The sequence below is a fragment of the Linepithema humile genome, chromosome 2 (genome assembly GCF_040581485.1).
Source record: "Linepithema humile isolate Giens D197 chromosome 2, Lhum_UNIL_v1.0, whole genome shotgun sequence".
In the NCBI taxonomy this organism is placed as follows: Eukaryota; Metazoa; Arthropoda; class Insecta; order Hymenoptera; family Formicidae; genus Linepithema; species Linepithema humile.
The window spans coordinates 7,575,578-7,593,322 of NC_090129.1; the positions used below are offsets into that span (position 1 = coordinate 7,575,578).

At 31.0% G+C, this 17,745-nt stretch overlaps 2 protein-coding genes across 9 annotated transcripts; both read left to right on the forward strand.

Moving 5' to 3' along the window:
- Positions 1 to 24: 24 nt before the first annotated feature.
- Positions 25 to 3,776, forward strand: LOC136997964 (aryl-hydrocarbon-interacting protein-like 1). 5 transcript variants are annotated; one of them, XM_067349549.1, is made up of 8 exons: positions 25 to 163; positions 259 to 316; positions 1,889 to 1,979; positions 2,091 to 2,270; positions 2,345 to 2,513; positions 2,742 to 2,928; positions 3,034 to 3,176; positions 3,258 to 3,776. In XM_067349549.1, the coding sequence occupies exons 3-8, from the start codon at positions 1,902 to 1,904 to the stop codon at positions 3,458 to 3,460; spliced, it is 960 nt and encodes a 319-aa protein (XP_067205650.1). In that variant the 5' UTR covers positions 25 to 163; positions 259 to 316; positions 1,889 to 1,901; the 3' UTR covers positions 3,461 to 3,776. The 5 variants fall into 5 exon arrangements, with proteins under 5 accessions (XP_067205650.1, XP_067205653.1, XP_067205651.1 ...); XM_067349548.1 differs by lacking the exons at positions 25 to 163; positions 259 to 316 and adding an exon at positions 1,523 to 1,589 and having other exon boundaries at positions 3,258 to 3,464; positions 3,571 to 3,776; XM_067349552.1 differs by lacking the exons at positions 25 to 163; positions 259 to 316 and adding an exon at positions 1,403 to 1,589 and having other exon boundaries at positions 1,871 to 1,979.
- Positions 3,777 to 3,924: 148 nt separating this feature from the next.
- On the forward strand, positions 3,925 to 10,660 carry pelo (protein pelota). Of its 4 annotated transcripts, XM_067349543.1 has the most exons (12): positions 3,925 to 4,188; positions 4,438 to 4,501; positions 4,575 to 4,667; positions 4,752 to 4,902; positions 5,124 to 5,237; positions 5,301 to 5,441; positions 5,512 to 5,734; positions 5,873 to 6,065; positions 6,162 to 6,268; positions 6,355 to 6,420; positions 8,909 to 9,090; positions 9,176 to 9,458. In XM_067349543.1, the coding sequence occupies exons 2-12, from the start codon at positions 4,461 to 4,463 to the stop codon at positions 9,431 to 9,433; spliced, it is 1,569 nt and encodes a 522-aa protein (XP_067205644.1). In that variant the 5' UTR covers positions 3,925 to 4,188; positions 4,438 to 4,460; the 3' UTR covers positions 9,434 to 9,458. The 4 variants fall into 4 exon arrangements, with proteins under 4 accessions (XP_067205644.1, XP_067205642.1, XP_067205643.1 ...); XM_067349541.1 differs by lacking the exons at positions 3,925 to 4,188; positions 4,438 to 4,501; positions 4,575 to 4,667; ... (5 more) ...; positions 6,162 to 6,268; positions 6,355 to 6,420 and adding exons at positions 6,870 to 7,051; positions 7,172 to 7,405; positions 7,466 to 7,973; ... (2 more) ...; positions 8,624 to 8,811; positions 10,140 to 10,660 and having other exon boundaries at positions 8,885 to 9,090; positions 9,176 to 9,434; XM_067349542.1 differs by lacking the exons at positions 3,925 to 4,188; positions 4,438 to 4,501; positions 4,575 to 4,667; ... (5 more) ...; positions 6,162 to 6,268; positions 6,355 to 6,420 and adding exons at positions 6,870 to 7,051; positions 7,172 to 7,405; positions 7,466 to 7,973; ... (2 more) ...; positions 8,624 to 8,811; positions 10,231 to 10,660 and having other exon boundaries at positions 8,885 to 9,090; positions 9,176 to 9,434.
- Positions 10,661 to 17,745: the final 7,085 nt, after the last annotated feature.

The window sequence follows — 17,745 nt, forward strand, 5'->3', positions numbered from 1 at the left end:
GAGAAAACTTGACCAATCACAAGTCCAACTAAATATAAATTTACATGAGACGCATGGCTGATTTTCACGTGAACATGTAGAACGATTTTCGAACAAACTATACACAACTTATTGTTAGTTAAAAAAAATCAAGAATGCTAATTGTTTTATTTACTTATAGCAGGTATGTTTATCTTTATCAGATGTAACAACCAAAGTTCTTCTATTTGCGCTTTAATCAAATTCTGAAAATCTATTCTTTAATCTTTTTCTTATTAGGTTCCTTTTAGGTGTACTATCGCTACTAAACGTCTCTAGAAGAAATTTCCGTTAAAAGGTGAGCGAAAACAAAATTAAATTAACATATATTTATGAACGCAAATCCCAACTTCTTAAATTTTATCACATAAAAGCATATGATGTCATATGCTTTTAGTAGGAGATAAATAAAGTTAAAGGGTAAAAGTTTTTTATCTTATGAATAGTTATGTGTTGATCTAAACTGTTTTTGCGCTTTGTGCAATACACATACTATTCTATAGGATAGTCAAAAAAAAAAGAAAAAGAAATTTAATCGAGAATTGCGTGATCCGTCAAAAAATCTAAAAAAGAGCTCTAGATTGAAGAGATGCTCTTTGATTGCTATTTGTCTATTGAAATAAAAATATGAAAAAGAAACAGCGTTAAAACAGTTTCTTTTATTTATTATTATTTGGTATTATGTAAAAGCACAATTCTCATCTTTTAAAACCGGTTCTGGCATTATTGAACGATGTGATCTTTGCATGTAAAGTGATATAAAAAAATATATTTTTAACTATTTCAATATGTGATTCAAGCAACGAAAAACATTACTGCAAGAAGTAAAGATTTCTATATACGTACTCTGATATCCATGTCAGCACTTTATAATCCGGAAACACGCGTGCTATTCGTGATAAATCGAGGGCATAGTTTAATGATATTGAATTAACATAGCATTGTGTCATTGATTCCAAAGTCAAGCTGATTTGCAAATAACAATGTATGGTATCGTTCTGAGTAATAAAATAAACTTTTCAAAATAAATTTATAGGACAAATTAATTAAAATATATACAACATACATATTTTTACGAAATCCAAATTAACGGTCGAACGATTCACATAGAGTCGAACTGCGAACAAAATCGGAACTTTTTCATAAAATAATTGTGCTTTTGTTTGCTTACTTTATAAAAATTACTTGTTTTGATCAAAAATTTGTTTTTGTGTGACGTTATATACAGATATTTTTAAATTCCTAATAAATTCACATTATGCAAACAATTACTTTATTTATTGTCTTGTGTCATATATATCATTTTTATATATTGAATAAAAACAATTGCATCGAATAATTAATAAAAAAAATTAAAATTTATTAATTTTTTTAATTGCACATTTATATTTGCAAAAAATACTTTACAGACCACATAAAAATACAACTGAGAGAAATAAATCTTGGTTTAACTTTTATTGATTATTCTTTTATTGATTACTCTTGACAGCTTTTTGTCCAATAGATAAAAATGATGTCTGTTACGAGATCGTAAATGACACATATGTAGCTTGAAATAAACAGTTTGTAATGTAAGTTGAATGATTATTAATTAATACTGAATTGCTATGTTAATATAATAATAATATTGATAAGTATTTAAGGAAATATAGTATTGTTTTATATTAAAATTAATTTTAATATTTTGTTTTCTCTTCAAGTAAACTTTTAAGGTTATGAAAACTTTGCATACTGCTTCTAATCAGTTGCACTCTAAATTTTCTAGGATATAATAAAAACTAGTTATACATTTTGTTGTTTTTTTTTATTATTGAGTATCGAAATATTTTTATTAGCTAATGTATCGTATTAGTTAATCGTTATTATCTAGATATGCTATCATAATGAGTGACACAGAATACATAGTGAAAACCGTTCTTCATGCTGGAACAAAAACTATTAATTTTCTACCAGGAACAAAGGTATGCATTTTGTATTTATTTTTGTTATACAATTATGTTTAGTTCTAAACATTGTTACAAACATCTATACAAATCTTTATTAGTTTCTTACAATAACTATTATATTTCTAGGTCAAATTTCACTTTAAAACTACAAAATGTGATTCTGATAAAACAGTGATAGATGACAGTAAAACAATGGAAAATATGATGGAATTGGTATTAGGAAAAAAATTCAAATTAGAAGTATGGGAGGCAATTATACAAAAAATGGCATTAAATGAAGTTGCCCATTTTAAAGTGCATAAAAGTGTATGTTTCTATTACTTATTGTTAGAATTATATATCTATTTTGAAGGATGTTTTTATGATGAATCTTATTTTAGCTAGTGACCGCATACCCTTTTGTCTCCAAAACATTAAGAGAGAGTGGAAAGCCACAATCCCAGAAGCAAAATCATCATTGTTGCGGTGTTACTCTTCAAAATGAAGGCATTGGTTATGCTGATCTGAATGAACTTATAAAATATCCACAAGATTTGGAATTTACAATAGGTATGTATGATATAGTATCAATGTACTAGCTCGTTAAAACTCTTTGCTTTTTATACTTTTTAAGTTATACACTTAAGTTTTATACTTTAGAATGTTTTTTAATTATACTTTTTAAATATTTTTCTAACACTTTTTTTCAGAGAAGTATATACATATGTATTTAAATTTAAATATAAAATATACACAAAACAATAAGATTAACAAAAGCATTATTATTGTATTTTATAGAACTTGTCGAAGTGATATTGCCACATGAATATGAGAAAGAAACATGGCAAATGACAGAAAATGAGAAACTTGAAAATATTCCACATTTAAAGGAGAAAGGAAATGCTTTATTCAGAGAAAAGAAATATGATGATGCATCTGAAATATATGCAAAAGCCATTGGAATGTTGGAACAACTCATGTTAGCGTAAGTTTTACCTACAATAAGTTATGCTTGTTAAAATTAGAATAAAGTTTTTATAAAATAATTACATTATATAATTTAACAATATTTTTGTACATAACTTTTTAGTGAAAAACCAAATGATAAAGAATGGTTATCTTTGAATCAAATGAAGTTACCATTACTTTTGAATTATGCGCAATGTAAATTAATAAATAAGGAGTTTTATTCAGTAATTGAACACTGCACAACAGTTCTAAAAACAGAACCAGGTATGTAGCAAATTTATTATAGGATCAGCAACAAATTGTATAAAAGCAATATCTAATAAAACATTTATTTTTAACTTGCAGATAATGTAAAAGCGCTGTACCGAAGAGGTAAAGCATATATTGGTGTATGGGATGAAAAGAATGCCAACAAAGATTTAAGAAGAGCTGCTGAGATTGATTCTACTTTACACAATTCCGTTGAGAAGGAATTGCAAGCGTTTACAACAGCCATTAAAGAAAAAGACAATGCACAAAAAGAGAAATTATCCAAAATGTTTAAATAAGACTGTAATATTTAATCACTTTAATCTATTTGTTTCTATATTTTTTGTAATAACAAAAAATGAAAGTTTTATTTATAGTTTTTTATTGATAATTTTTTTTTTTATTTCAGGAATTAAGTAATTTGGAAGAAAATCTATTGCCTTAGTACCTATTTATGTAATTTGTATTATGCGAGTACTTAAAGATAAAAAATTATATTTATCAATATATATGACTGTTAAAAGAATAATGCTATTAATCTGTTGTTTAAATGGATTCTGAGAAATAATTGTTATATTCATGGTTTAATATCAATAAACTAATAATATATTTGTATTTAATATTTATTAAGTTAGAAATAATGGGAAAAAGGAATAGAGAGAATTGTATATTAATATATTAATAATTACACTACAGTATGAATAATTACAGTTACTTATGTAACTAATATTCTTTTTTAAGATTTTATATTAATAAATGGATATTCTGTATCCATTTTTGTTAATAAGCAATTGCTTTCCGCTGACAGATTGCACAATCGTGTTTTCTTAACGTCGGCCAATAAACGCTATATGTAAGATAATTTTGAGGTTATCTATCCATTCACGTTGCGATTGAAACCGCTGAACGAAAAAAGGATAAGTGTCATGTTTGACATATGGAATAATTTATTGAGCAATATTCGAATAAAAGTAAAACATGAATTGGATAATGTTTCTAAAAAGATAATTGTGCAATAAATGAAAAGGTAAATTTATAAAATCTTTTATATGTTTTCAAATAAGATATTACGGGTTAACCTATGTGATCCTTTATTTTTCTTTTATAAAATAATAATTTTTATTTTTTTTAGTAATAAAACTATCAAATGTAAATATTTTGATATAAAATAAAATGTTGATGGACATATATTTATATTAAGTTTAATATACAAAATTTAATTTTATAAGAATAAACGTACATTTATATGAAATGTACCTTACCTTTTTATGTTTAGATAAGACAAAAGTATTCTTCAAGATGAAACTAGTATCAAAGAATGTAGATAAAGATGGAGAAGGGTAAATATATAATAAATTGGATGAAATATATTACTTAAATCTGAATTTAATGCTAAAATTAACATGTTTTTAGGAGCGTGTCTCTTGTTCCTGCAAATACAGAGGACATATGGCATGCCTATAATCTCATTAGTGAAGGAGATTCTGTAAGCTGTTCGACTTTTAGGTATGTCTAAGTTTTTATTTTACATTAATAGTGTTATAAATAATATTTTTTTATTATCTTACTAACTCTTTGTGTCTAATATAGAAAGGTGCAAACAGAATCTGCAACTGGCAGTTCTAATAGTTATAGAGTTAGAACTACTCTTACTATAAGTGTAGAAAATATTGATTTTGATACGCAAGCATGTGTTCTAAGACTTAAAGGTAGAAATGTGGAAGAAAATAAATATGTTAAGGTAATATTTTATAATAATTCTTAAAATTTAATTGTAGTTTTTAAAAGGTTATTTTTCATACCAATGCTAAATATTTAGCATTATTAGAACACATTTTATTAGAACACAATCTATATATGTAATATATTTAGCAATACAAGTCTTAATTATTGCTCTAAATATTGAGTTAAACATGAAAATAATTTTACCTATAATAGTTGTTTGGTTTTTATTTTATACAGACAGGAGCATATCATACCTTGGATGTTGAACAAAATCGAAAGTTTACTATTATTAAAGCTAAATGGGATTCTATTTCTTTGGAAAGAGTCGACACAGCTTGTGATCCTACACAGGTTAACAATTTACAAACCAGTGAAGTTGCGTTTTACTACAACTATTTTCTTTTTATTTTACAGAATGCTGATGTTGCTGCTGCAATTATGCAAGAAGGTATAGCACAAATTTGCTTAATAACTTCTAACATGACAATAGTTCGTGCTAAAATCGATCAGGTTATACCAAGAAAAAGAAAAGGAAATGTTTCGCAACATGAAAAGGTTTGAAATGTTTTGAAATGTTATGCTAGTATTATAAAAATTTTATGCAACAAACTAGATATATTTTTAGGGTTTAACACGATTTTACGAGAGCATTATGCAAGGTATATTAAGACACATCAATTTTGATCTAGTGAAATGTGTTATACTAGCCAGTCCTGGTTTTGTGAAAGATCAATTTATGGATTACATGATACAACAAGCTGTTAAATCTGATAATAAAATTATTTTAGAGAATAAAAGTAAATTTTTGCTAGTTCACACTAGTTCAGGTTTTAAACATTCATTAAAAGGTAATGTGTGTGTGTGTGTGTATGTGTGTGTGTGTGTGTGTGTGTGTGTGTGTGTGTGTGTGTGTATATATATCTGTAAAACAAAGTTTATGAAGTATATTTATTATTATATTGTACTCTAATGTGTTATGATAACAGAGATTCTAGCTGATCCTGCTGTAGTCTCTCGAATTTCGGATACCAAAGCAGCAGGAGAAGTAAGAGCTCTAGAAGCATTTTATACTACTCTGCAGATGGATCCTGCTAGAGCATTTTATGGCAAAAAGCACGTTCAAAAAGCCAGCGCTGCTCAAGCAGTGGAGACTTTACTTATATCAGATAAATTATTCAGGTAATTGTGTGCTTTACTTCTTACTTATTTTAATATTGATTTTAGTTAATTATTTCATTTTATAATGCATTTTATTGTTTCCATCCAATTGTTTAGATGTCAAGACATTGCATTAAGGAAGGAATATGTTGAATTAGTTGAAAATGTTAAAGATTCAGGTGGCGATGTCAAAATATTTTCAAGTTTACACGTCTCGGGTGAACGTAAGTTATATAAATAATATTAATTAAATTTGTAAAATACAAAAGTTTTGATATTTGATTAATATGTTAAAACATGATTTTTTCAGAATTAGATCAACTAACTGGCATAGCAGCTTTATTACGTTTTCCTATGCCAGAATTAGAAGATGAAAGTGATGATAGTAGCGATTCAGAAGAAAATTAGGAATACTATTGATATATATATAAACAATTTTGTATATATTTGTGCTGTGCGCAATCAAAAAAATATGTTAATGATAAAAAAATAATCTTTGTATTAATTTAGCAAATGTAAGTAATAGTCTTATGTTTCATGGTTTACACAATGTTCTATAAGATTCATGTTGCCCACTAAATATGCTTGTCAAAATTATCAACGGAATATATTATGGCAACTTGAGGATATCGAAAGATATGTTATGACTCTTGCTACCTCCTTTTGAAATGGGTATATTTTGGGTATAATGGGTATATAGGTATATTGGTATAATTTTGAAATATATTTATTTTTTTAAATGTATTTGATAACTTTAATGATTTTTTAGGATATAGCAGCTTTTTAGTTATTCAAATAACTGTTTCCGCTAGATGGCACATATTGGTCGCCGGCCGCCATATTTGATTTAATGCACTAATGTGATCTGGACGATACGAGCTGGAGTTTGCACGTGTTTGTGATTTTTCATTTTATATCTTTTATTCAATGTTTCTAAATAATTTTCGTATTCACAATAAAACTTAAAACATTAATAAATCGCTATGGCTGTGTTTGGTAAAAAGAAGGTGAGTCAATTTTTTTTATTGACCATATATTTTCTTACAGATAGTTGAGGTTATGTTAACATTAAAATTTATACAAAACTGATTAATTTAGTAATATTATTATATCTTTTAAATTTACAGTATCAGAGTGGCGAGGGAGCACAGTTCATAACAAGAAGAGCTGCTCTTAGAAAATTACAGTTGACATTAAATGATTTCCGTAAGTTATGTATACTGAAAGGTATATATCCAAGGGAACCACGCAATCGTAAAAGAGCACAGAAGGGTGACACTGGCATTAAAACTTTATATCATATAAAAGATATCCAATTTTTGATGCACGAACCAATCATATGGAAACTAAGAGATTACAAGGTATGATAATTTATTGAAATTAAATGTTTGCACAATTATATTTTATAAATATATTTTTAGATATTCAACAGAAGAATTGGACGAGCAAAGGCAATGAAAGATTTTGCTAAAGTAAAAAAATATTTAAGCAATCATCCTACATTGAAACTGGATCATATAGTTAAGGAACGCTATCCAACCTTTATAGATGCTCTGCGTGACTTAGATGACTGCTTAACTCTCTGCTTTTTATTCAGCACATTCCCATCATTGTCTCATATACCAAGAGATCAATCATTATTATGTAGAAGATTAACGATCGAATTTCTTCATGCTGTTGTTGCTGCTAAGGCATTGCGTAAAGTATTTATATCCATTAAAGGATATTATTATCAAGCAGAAATAAAAGGACAAACAATAACATGGATAGTGCCGCATCACTTTTGTTTTGAACCTCAAGCAAAGAATGAAGTTGATTTTAAAATCATGTCTACATTTGTGGAATTTTATATTGTGATGCTTGGTTTTGTAAATTACAGATTGTATAATACTCTAAATTTACATTATCCTCCCAAGTTAACTAATATTGGTAAGTAAGATTTGTTTATCAACACATTTATTTTAATATATCAACATTTTCTAAAATATGCAAAATTTTCTTTTAATCGGAAAATAAACGTTTTATTGTTTAGGAGATATCGAAAAGACATTGGTCGATGAAGAAGCATTTGTGTCAGAGAGAATAAGCGCATTGAATATACCATTAGTCAATTTGGATCCTTCAGCATCAGCGATTGAAGATGAAGAAATTGAATTAGATCAGTTTTCAAATGTAAACTTAAACATTGTTAATTTTGCTTTTTAAAAATGTGACCATATAAGATGTAATTATTATTGATTATATCTTTCTAGGAGACAGATGCCACCAAAATAGAAGCTGCTAGGGTAGAAGCTGAGAAAAAACAGAAATTGAAAACCTTGTTTAAAGGTTTAAAATTCTTTATAAATAGGGAGGTACCCAGGGAACCCTTAGTATTTATTTTACGTTGCTTTGGTGGAGAAGTGTCTTGGGATAAATTACTATTTGTTGGTGCCACTTTCGATGAGAGTGATGAAACAATAACTCATCAAATTGTAGATAGACCAAGTTTATCTACGCAGTATATATCAAGGTACTATATATTGACATATTATTCTTAATTCACCTTTTCAAGCTACTAATATACTTTTTTTTTATAGATATTATGTACAACCTCAGTGGATTTTTGATAGTGTAAATGCAAGGGAATTATTACCTGTAAATAAATACTTGATGGGTGTCGTTCTTCCTCCTCATCTTTCACCATTTACAGAGAACCGACAAGATCAGACTTATATTCCTCCAGAAGAACGTGCTCTTATGGATCCTGATTATAAATTAAACGATTGTAAGATTTCAATTTCAAATAAGTGTATTGTCTAAAAGTTACAATTGTATTTAGCTTATATTTGGACTTCTAGTGGAAGCAGATTCAGACGAAGAAGATAATGATGATAAGAGTGACAATGAAGAAGAGAAAATTGATGCAAATGACGAGAACAATCTAAGTTCAGGAAGTGACGAAGAGAATGAAGAAGAGGAAGAAGAAGAAGAAGAAGAAGACGACAATAATATGCAGATCGAGAAAGAAAAGGAAAAAGAAAAGAAACAAGCTCAATTGCAAAAGGTTTTGTTATTATAATTTATAATTGTCTCTTGAAATTATATAGAGAAGAAATAAATTTTTGCTATGAATATTTATAAACTTACAGAAAAAGAAGATGAAGGTGCAGACTGGTGAGATCGTGAAGGAAAATCCATGGGAGAAAGCTCAACAAGAGAGGCAGGAATATCGTCTTAGGGAGAAGATGATTAAGAAGAAACACCGTAAATTATACAAGAGTATGATGAAAGGTCGACAGGATAGGGCCAAACAAATCTGGCTCTTGCGAAAGAAGAGGCGTGTTCATGATACTAAAGAAAAAGAGAAGCGCAAGGAGCAACGGAAAGCAAACATGTCTGTCAAATAAAGTATGCTTATTATTGCATAATAAAGTATTCCATTTTTCCATTTTGTAAATAAGAATTATAATATATAATTTCCAGATTGATATAACAATTATTTAATATAATTGAAAATTTTATCAAATGCTTTTAAGTAAATGCCACTTTTACATTTATATGTATTCTTTTGTATGCAAACTAAGTGCATACATATATTGAATTATGTTCAGTATCAAAATTTGTGTGATACAGAAACACTCATGAGAGTAGCTTCCCGATCGATGTAGTTACAGTTATGTATAATGGCAGATGCTTTTTATTCCATTCCTCCTACTGAAAGCCTACGCGTTTGATGATTCTGATTTTTTTCAACGAAGGACTTTGAAGGCCAATCCACCTATGCACGTTGGCCTACGCAAAACTTTCTATATTATGAGTCTGATCGCAACAACCATTTGCATGTTTATGCACGAATTGTAGAAGTTAATAAAATTCAAAATTATTGATATTAAAACAGTTCCTACAAATAAATAATGGTATGATGTTTAAGAAAAGAGTATACACAAAAGTGGCATTTATTTTTTTATAATATATTTGATATTGGATTTTCAATTTTAGATGCAACAATGTTTGCCCTTAGTTTAAGAAGTATGTTTTTTTTAGTTCCAATTTTGAATTTTATTTTATAAGTTTTTTGTTACGCCATACCTCTACCAAGAATTCCTTTCACAGATTCCCTACGAGCACTACAGAGGTCGTACGTTGATCTTGAGAAACTTTGAAGTGGAAGGCTATTTATAATAGGTCATGCTTTTCTTATTAGGTCGTCGATACCGGCTAGTCTGCGATTGTACCTGTGACTTTCGCTAGGCGAACTAATATCGAAGGACAGAGTCATTTGATAGCGGATACATTATTACTGGTGCATCCGGTCACTTTACGTACCAACCGCGCATCACCTTGAATCCAGTCTCTGGTGTAACGCGAGTGGGATGCAATTGAAACGTGTTTCTGGAGTGTTTCTGTACATGTTTCTATATCTATATAACAAATGTTCATTTTTATGTTCATTAATATTTTGATATTAGCATAATGAAACGAAAAGTTTAGAGATTATTATCAATTAGATATTAAAGAAATAGCGATTACAACATAAATATAATCCGATCTTTATTTTACAGCATTCAAAAATTCATAATTTTTTTTATTTATAAATATTTTTAATATGTTTATATAAAAATGTATTATGTATATTTATACATATCTTATGTTTTATTTATATAATTTTTTATTTACAGCTAGTGTGAAAATAAGTGTGAGAAATTTTTAACGAGTTATATTTAGCTCGCGAAAGTAAAGATCGTATTCACCGTTGCTGCGTGTCGTGGCGATTTTCGTCGCACGTTTAACAATGTAACTTCGATTTTATATTCCAGACACATCCTTTTTATGCGACTTGTCGCCTGCAAGGCATTTAATCGCAAAGTCTCTCGTGCCTGAATTCCTTTGGGCTCATTTCTAACATTCTTTGTTAATTTTCAGAGTAATCTTCAAGATACAAAATTCACTCCTCGATTTATATAATTTTATATATATATAAGATTTCTGAATTGCATATAGAAAAATAATTTTATCTGAACAATTTTATATTGCAATTTAATCTTTATCTTTGAATTTTAAGTCAATAGTGCTTCTTCACTTGATTAAAAAAAATATGCAATAAAATTTATTTTAATTCTGATTAGAAATTTCAGAATCGTCCGTACATGCATCTATGTCTATCCGTTGCATTCTTGCAACGTAATGAATTACGTCGGCAAAAGCTCTAGATGGAAGTACCTCGCATAGAAAGAAAACATCGCGAGCTGGTTTCGCATTGATTTCTTCGGTTATTTGCAGTGGTGACTGAACCGATGTTCTTCGTCGCGACTAACACGCTGGAGAACGGGTCCGGAGAACTTATGTGTGTTTGTGTGTGTGATTGCGTGCGTACAAATACCTGCGACTAATGTGTGCGTTGTGTGGTACATTGGGCGCTTACGTCATTCTTGCTATTCCTGTTCCAGCCCATCCTTGTCGCACATCCTGAAAACCGTTGTCCTTAGGAACCTGCGAATAAGAACCCTAAGAGCACCCTAATCATTTCTTCTGCCCGACCTCGAATGCTTCATCAAATGACCTCGACTTTGCCGTCTATTATGGATCCTTTGATCGCACCGACGCCAGGATACGCCCGTATAGTCCTTTTGTGCGAAATCAATACGAGTATATTAAAATTATACTTTATTAGGTAAGACGCGATTTAATTATTAGCGATAACAGCTCTTCAAATTTATTTTAGTATCAACTAATTTTTGCAGATTTGATTAATTTGTGTTTATATTTTTTAAGCCTTAAAAGTTCTGCAATCATTTTATCATAAATTACATAGTCTTATCTATTTGTTTCTTATTTATTTTATGAACTGTCTTTATGCTTCTTAATCTCTTTTATTACCACATACAAAGTTTTATTAATAATATAATATTTTCTGAATATTATTTATTCTCTTTACTTTCCTCTTATATACATTTTCACCTTGATATATGATTTTGTGTTAGAATAGCAAATTATATTCTTCCCATAAATGTTTTCAATGATAGTTGATTTGCAGAATTTATGCGTTTTTGTGCAATAGATGTTTTTCAGAATGCTTTTATTGAGGTCATCAATAATGTCTGTATAACGCGATTTCCAGTCTTTTCTTCGAAAAGAAAATACCCGTTCTCGATTTGGTGTGAAATGCGGTGGAGTCTGCGTGGGATGTACACGGACATTCGACTGCCCACGTAGCCACGACCATAATATATTGACTTGCGAAATGTCGAGATCTCGAAAATTCCGCCGCGTAAAGTCGTCGATTTTGGAGAAAGCGCCATTCATGCAATTTTCTGGTACCTTGTTTTGCAATAATAATTTACGTGCCACAATTTAAACGAATTAAATTAGGAATTGGCAGTATATTTTATTATTTGTCGGGAATATGTTTTATATAAAACTAAATTTTTCATTTTTCTAAATTAGAAGTAGTATTTCTGCGAAATTGTGCTTAATTTTCCTTTGTAAAAAAGAAAAAAAATTTTAATGCATTGATTTTAAAATAAAAGAAATAAAAATTAATTCTTTTTAGGTAATTAAAATTTTAAAATTATTAAATACGTATTTTAATATGAATACATACTTAATTTTTTCAGTCTATATTCTGCAATTAATTATACTTGTTACAATTAATTTCCAAAAAGAAATTAAAAAGTAATATTTGTCTAATCATAAAGAGAATTAATAACTTTAATATCTTAAAATAAAATAAAACTTCAAATTTAAAAAAAGAGTAATAATTTAAAAAATAAAAAATAAATTATACGGTGTAAATTCTTATGACTCTTTTGATGCGTTTATTTTTTGCAGGATCGATTTCTTCTTGCGTGAAAAGATTAGCGTTAACTGCGATCATAGCGAAGGAATGAAAATTAAGAAGGCAATAAACGGATGCTCGCCGTGAGGATAAGCGAATAATTACGCAAGCGAGGTAATCACGAGATAGAGTCGTTAATGCACACCGTGGCGGATAATGAGAAGTATTGAAAACCGAAAGTAAAGAGGCTTCCGTTTCTACGCTTCCGTCACGCGGTGTAGCTTGCAAACTGAAAGATCCGTTGCTATATCCATCGCGTCCGTGAATCCTCGGTCGTTGATTCTAGTTGAAAATAACTTGATGCAATGATGAACATATACACTCTAGCGTTCTAAATTTATACACTTATTAAAATCCCTTGTTTTTTTATTATTTTAATAATATAATACTAATAATATAACTATTTAATAATATAATAAATACAATAGTAACGTTATTTTAATATTATGATATTTTTTTATGTAACAACATAATACAATTATGAAAATGACGTTGAACAACGTTGGCTCGAAATCCGTAACTCGGTGATTTCAATGCGTCGCGTGAATGAACGGGCGCGGAATGATTTCAACGCCCGATATAGGAATGCCGTGGTGCATGTTCTCTTGACATATGTGATGTCATCATCGCCTTCAACTATCACAGAAAAAAAATGCAAATAGACTTATTCTTGTAATAGCCTACTGGCGCCAGTCAGCCACTAATTTAAATTCGGTACACATCTTATTGTTAGATAATCGTGCAAATAAAAGGGGATCTGGTATTCCTAATCCAAATAATAGCATCTTTTCTTTTCGTTTTCTCTTTAAATCAATTTTTTCGTTTAATCAATTCAATGCACGCAAAAATCATATTTTAAGAAATTTTGAATCTGATCATTTTAAATGGATTAATTGATCTATTTATAATACTAATTGGCAGTTTCTAATTTTTCTGTGTGCAGATTTTTCGCTCGCATGACGCCTGCTCGTGACAATAGTTTTCTAGCTGGAAGTTCTCCGGCATTATCGTCAAAGTGATTAGCACATTACGGCATCGACTAATCTAGGAATTCCTGTTGCACGTCTGGCTCGCGGAAAGAAGCGCATTATCGGATGTCGTGCGCGCGATGCGTATACGACTCGCATTGTTGCATAACACGATGATGAATCAACAGACCGGCGGCGATCATTCACTGTACCGGGAGACAGACACGTGCCTAGCCCTGTGTTCGCAAATTGGCCAATTATCAAGGTAAGACTTCATCTTTCCCAATTCACTTACATGCCGCGCTATCAGAATGGTACGGCGAGCCTAGTGCTCAAACGCGGTGCTTAGTTTATTTATAGGTAAATATATATGTAATTGCGCATCCTTCCTTTTTTTTCTACGATCATGTGTTTACGGTCATGTGTGACGATTCACGGTGAGTCAACCGCGCGAGTGCGGATAATTATTTATGTAATAGAAGAGTGTGCGCATCTTTAAGACTCTTAGGATTTCTCCCAGTAATATCGTATAAGTATAAGGGGAGTGAGAATTCGCCGCTAATGAGTTTATGTTCTATCGTAGATGCTTATCCGCGCTCATTCGCGTAATCACGAACGCGCTGATAAATGCGGAGGTACAAATTATAAATTTCGTTTGCTTATATTTTATACCGATCGTCGTCGGTATGACGTATTATTACGCGCTTAAGTAATTGCAGCCAAGACTGACCTTCCTTATTTCTCAATATACATCAACCGTATATTTATTTCGCGATTTATGAAAACGATCTTTTCGAGCAAATTTTGAATCTCGTAGCGTGAATTACAATTACGTAAATTACAGAAAATAGCACAAAAAAGACCTCGATTGAAATTATCTCGATGAAACATGAAAAATGATGAAAACATGGAAAAAAACGTAGTAGAAGATTTTTTTCCGTTGTGTTGTCCTAAAAAGAAATACGGTCATTCTATCTCCGCGGGATGCGGTTAGAGACACGCGACTAGTGTAGTGCAATGATGCTCACTCGTCTCACGTGGGCGCGTGCCCTAAACGCGATCGACGGGGCGTACAAAACATCAGTGCTCGTCGTTTACAAGGCGGTTTCACACCGGGCGCCTCGCAGTCGCCGCATCAGCTTTTTGAAATCTGATCGAGCCGCCGTGCTTGGTCGCTGTTGCTCGGACTATCGGCGCCGTCCGCAAGTCTCAGCGAGGCGGATGAGACGCGTCGTCGAAGGGAATACGAAATGAACGTGCTCCGTCGCGAACCCGTTACCCACACTAGCATCTTACAGGAATTGGCTTGCAAGGAATTCATGAGGCGCGTTCGGAAAGTATCTTTCTGCAGGGCCGCGCAGAAAGCGCTAGACGCTCTGATTTGTATTTTCGTCATGCATTCGATGCTGAATGTGTGTGGCCGTCTATAATATTCACTTTAATTTAACTATTATAATTGATATTAAACTACATATTATAATTAATGATTAAAAATAGAGAACATATAATATTCTTCGGTATTCTCTATTTTTTCGTTCGTGATAATAAATTTTAGTAATAGACAGAACAGTATTCGCAGTGCGCAGCATGAAAAAGTGGTCCCACCATTTAATGTAGGCAATTTTAAACTCGATTTATTTACCAGAAAAAAATTAACGCGTCTTAAAAATGATGAGTGAGCATAAGTTAAAATAATTTTTTCATGACACTGAGGAATCTTAATTGTCATTAAACAGTTATTTTCACTTATGCTCATTGAGTATTAGAACTTAAAAAGGTTGAAATAAGTGGAAGCAAATTAGGAAAGTTTTAGTATACACGTGACATTGTCTATATTAAATTATCAATATTTTTTATACAACCAAAAGTTTTATACCAAAAAGTCAACATTTTTGGTAAAATTTAATGTTCAGAGTATTAATATTTTTATTTCAAATTTTGTGCATCTTGAGCTTGCTTTCGTGGTGTAAAACAAAGTGCAAGAAGCGCTTGCCCCCTTTTAAACATTAATCCGTTCTTTGAAGCGTTTATTTTAGTCACGAGACTCGCATTATATCTATGCATTCGTAAAATTTAAGAAGTGACTGTTTTTTTTCTCCTTAAATTATGCAGTGCGTTAATTATAGCCAACGTGAATGTTTATTCATGGTTGTCTCTGTACAGAGGTTTCTTGCATGAATCGGTCAAGTCGCGTAGAAGCGAGCACGCGATAAATTAAACATAATGGTGTAAACTGTATACCTGCGCATCCGCAGATTCTTCTCGCGACCCGCGCCTGTGAAACGCCCCGAGGCGCCCTGAGTTCACCGACACCATCGTGCTCGCAGGTTCTACAGGCTACGGTGTCATTAGAACCTGAAATCCGCGTTATCTTTGCAATTCCGCTTTAAAGTTTCGGAGAAAATAGAAAAACGTTTTTAAATTGTTTAAAAAATCAAGATTTTCTTAAAATTTTGAATCATTAATTAATTGATTCCATTTACTCATTTTTTGATATAGAATATTAATTTTACACGTACTTTGAAACTGAAAATAATTATAAATTATAATTCTCTGTATAATGAAATCAAGGTAGGCCAAGCCCTTTTGTACACCCTTAATTGGGAGTTCGATCGAATCGAAAGTTCTTGCGATAACCTTGACGAGAGCTAGGCATAGAATCGTTCTTCTCGTTCCGACAGAAATATGTAGTACAGAAGCGGCCGCGTTTGTCTTCTAGATGTTCAGCAAATAAGGATTCGCGACATAGTTGTTTTGCTAGGATCTCTCTGGATCTTATGAATTTTTTCTTCTGCGGATCGGCGCAACGATCCGTGATGCGCAGCGCAATCTTTTAAAGCATCAAGCAGCGATCCATGAGTCTTCAGGCTTAGATCTGGCTTCCGCAGATCCGAGCAACAATTCTGCTTATCGCAGAGAGCGAAGATTCTGCCTCATCCATAACATGGATCTTTATTTATAAGCAGTTCCTTTGCATAAAATAAATTCTAAAGGTTTTTCTTTTTAGTTTGTACGAGATATCTTCATATATAAGGCAGCTCAACATTACTGTTCATCTGTACAACTTTTAAATGTATCCAGATAGTTTGTTTTCCTCTGGTTTCTCTGAAAAATTTATTCAACAAGATATCATTAACGGTGTGTTATGTTGTTACATCACCGGCAATTTGGTTGAGTAATTTATTTTTAGACATTTATGTGGCAGAAAGCTTAGGCATCAACTAGGAAACATCTTGTATGTTTCGCAATATTGTTCCGATGCAGGGAGAAAATTGCACATGATGCAAAGATGAGTATAAGTTTCGTATAAATAACTGCCTTATGTTCAAGCGGATGGACTTCAGTTCTTATTTAATCATTATCCGGTTCAACCAGTATCGTTGAACCTTTCAGGAAGGATGCTTGTTGCCTTGAAGATAACATCTATGATTCTTTTAGCGCGGTCGTTGATAGCATTTGTAAAGTACATTCATCCAGCGCTATCCAACTGTTAATTTGTAACGTTACTCTTTTGTAATTTATTTTTTCTGCCTCTTAGCTTTATTTCTCGATATTATCTTTATTATTGTACACAGCGGACGCAAGGTAATTTAGAAAATAAATATTGGAGCATAGAATTTGACACTTGAATTAAATTGGTTTCCTTTGCAAAAATTTCGGAGTTATTTGGAATTTATTTCAGACTTCAGTTCTTTAATATCATTCTTAAAAAATAGTTCTGACTTAAAAATGTTGATCTTTGTCGACGCGTAGTTTTTGCTATATTCTTACTTCTTTTATCAATGAATAATCATTATTATCTGCAACATTATGAAGTCGATGTAGTTTACATGGGACTTTCGGCTCGACACCAAAGAGATCGGAGTGTGTCTTCATCGTCTAGAATATGCATAAAACATCATTACCTTCGATAACG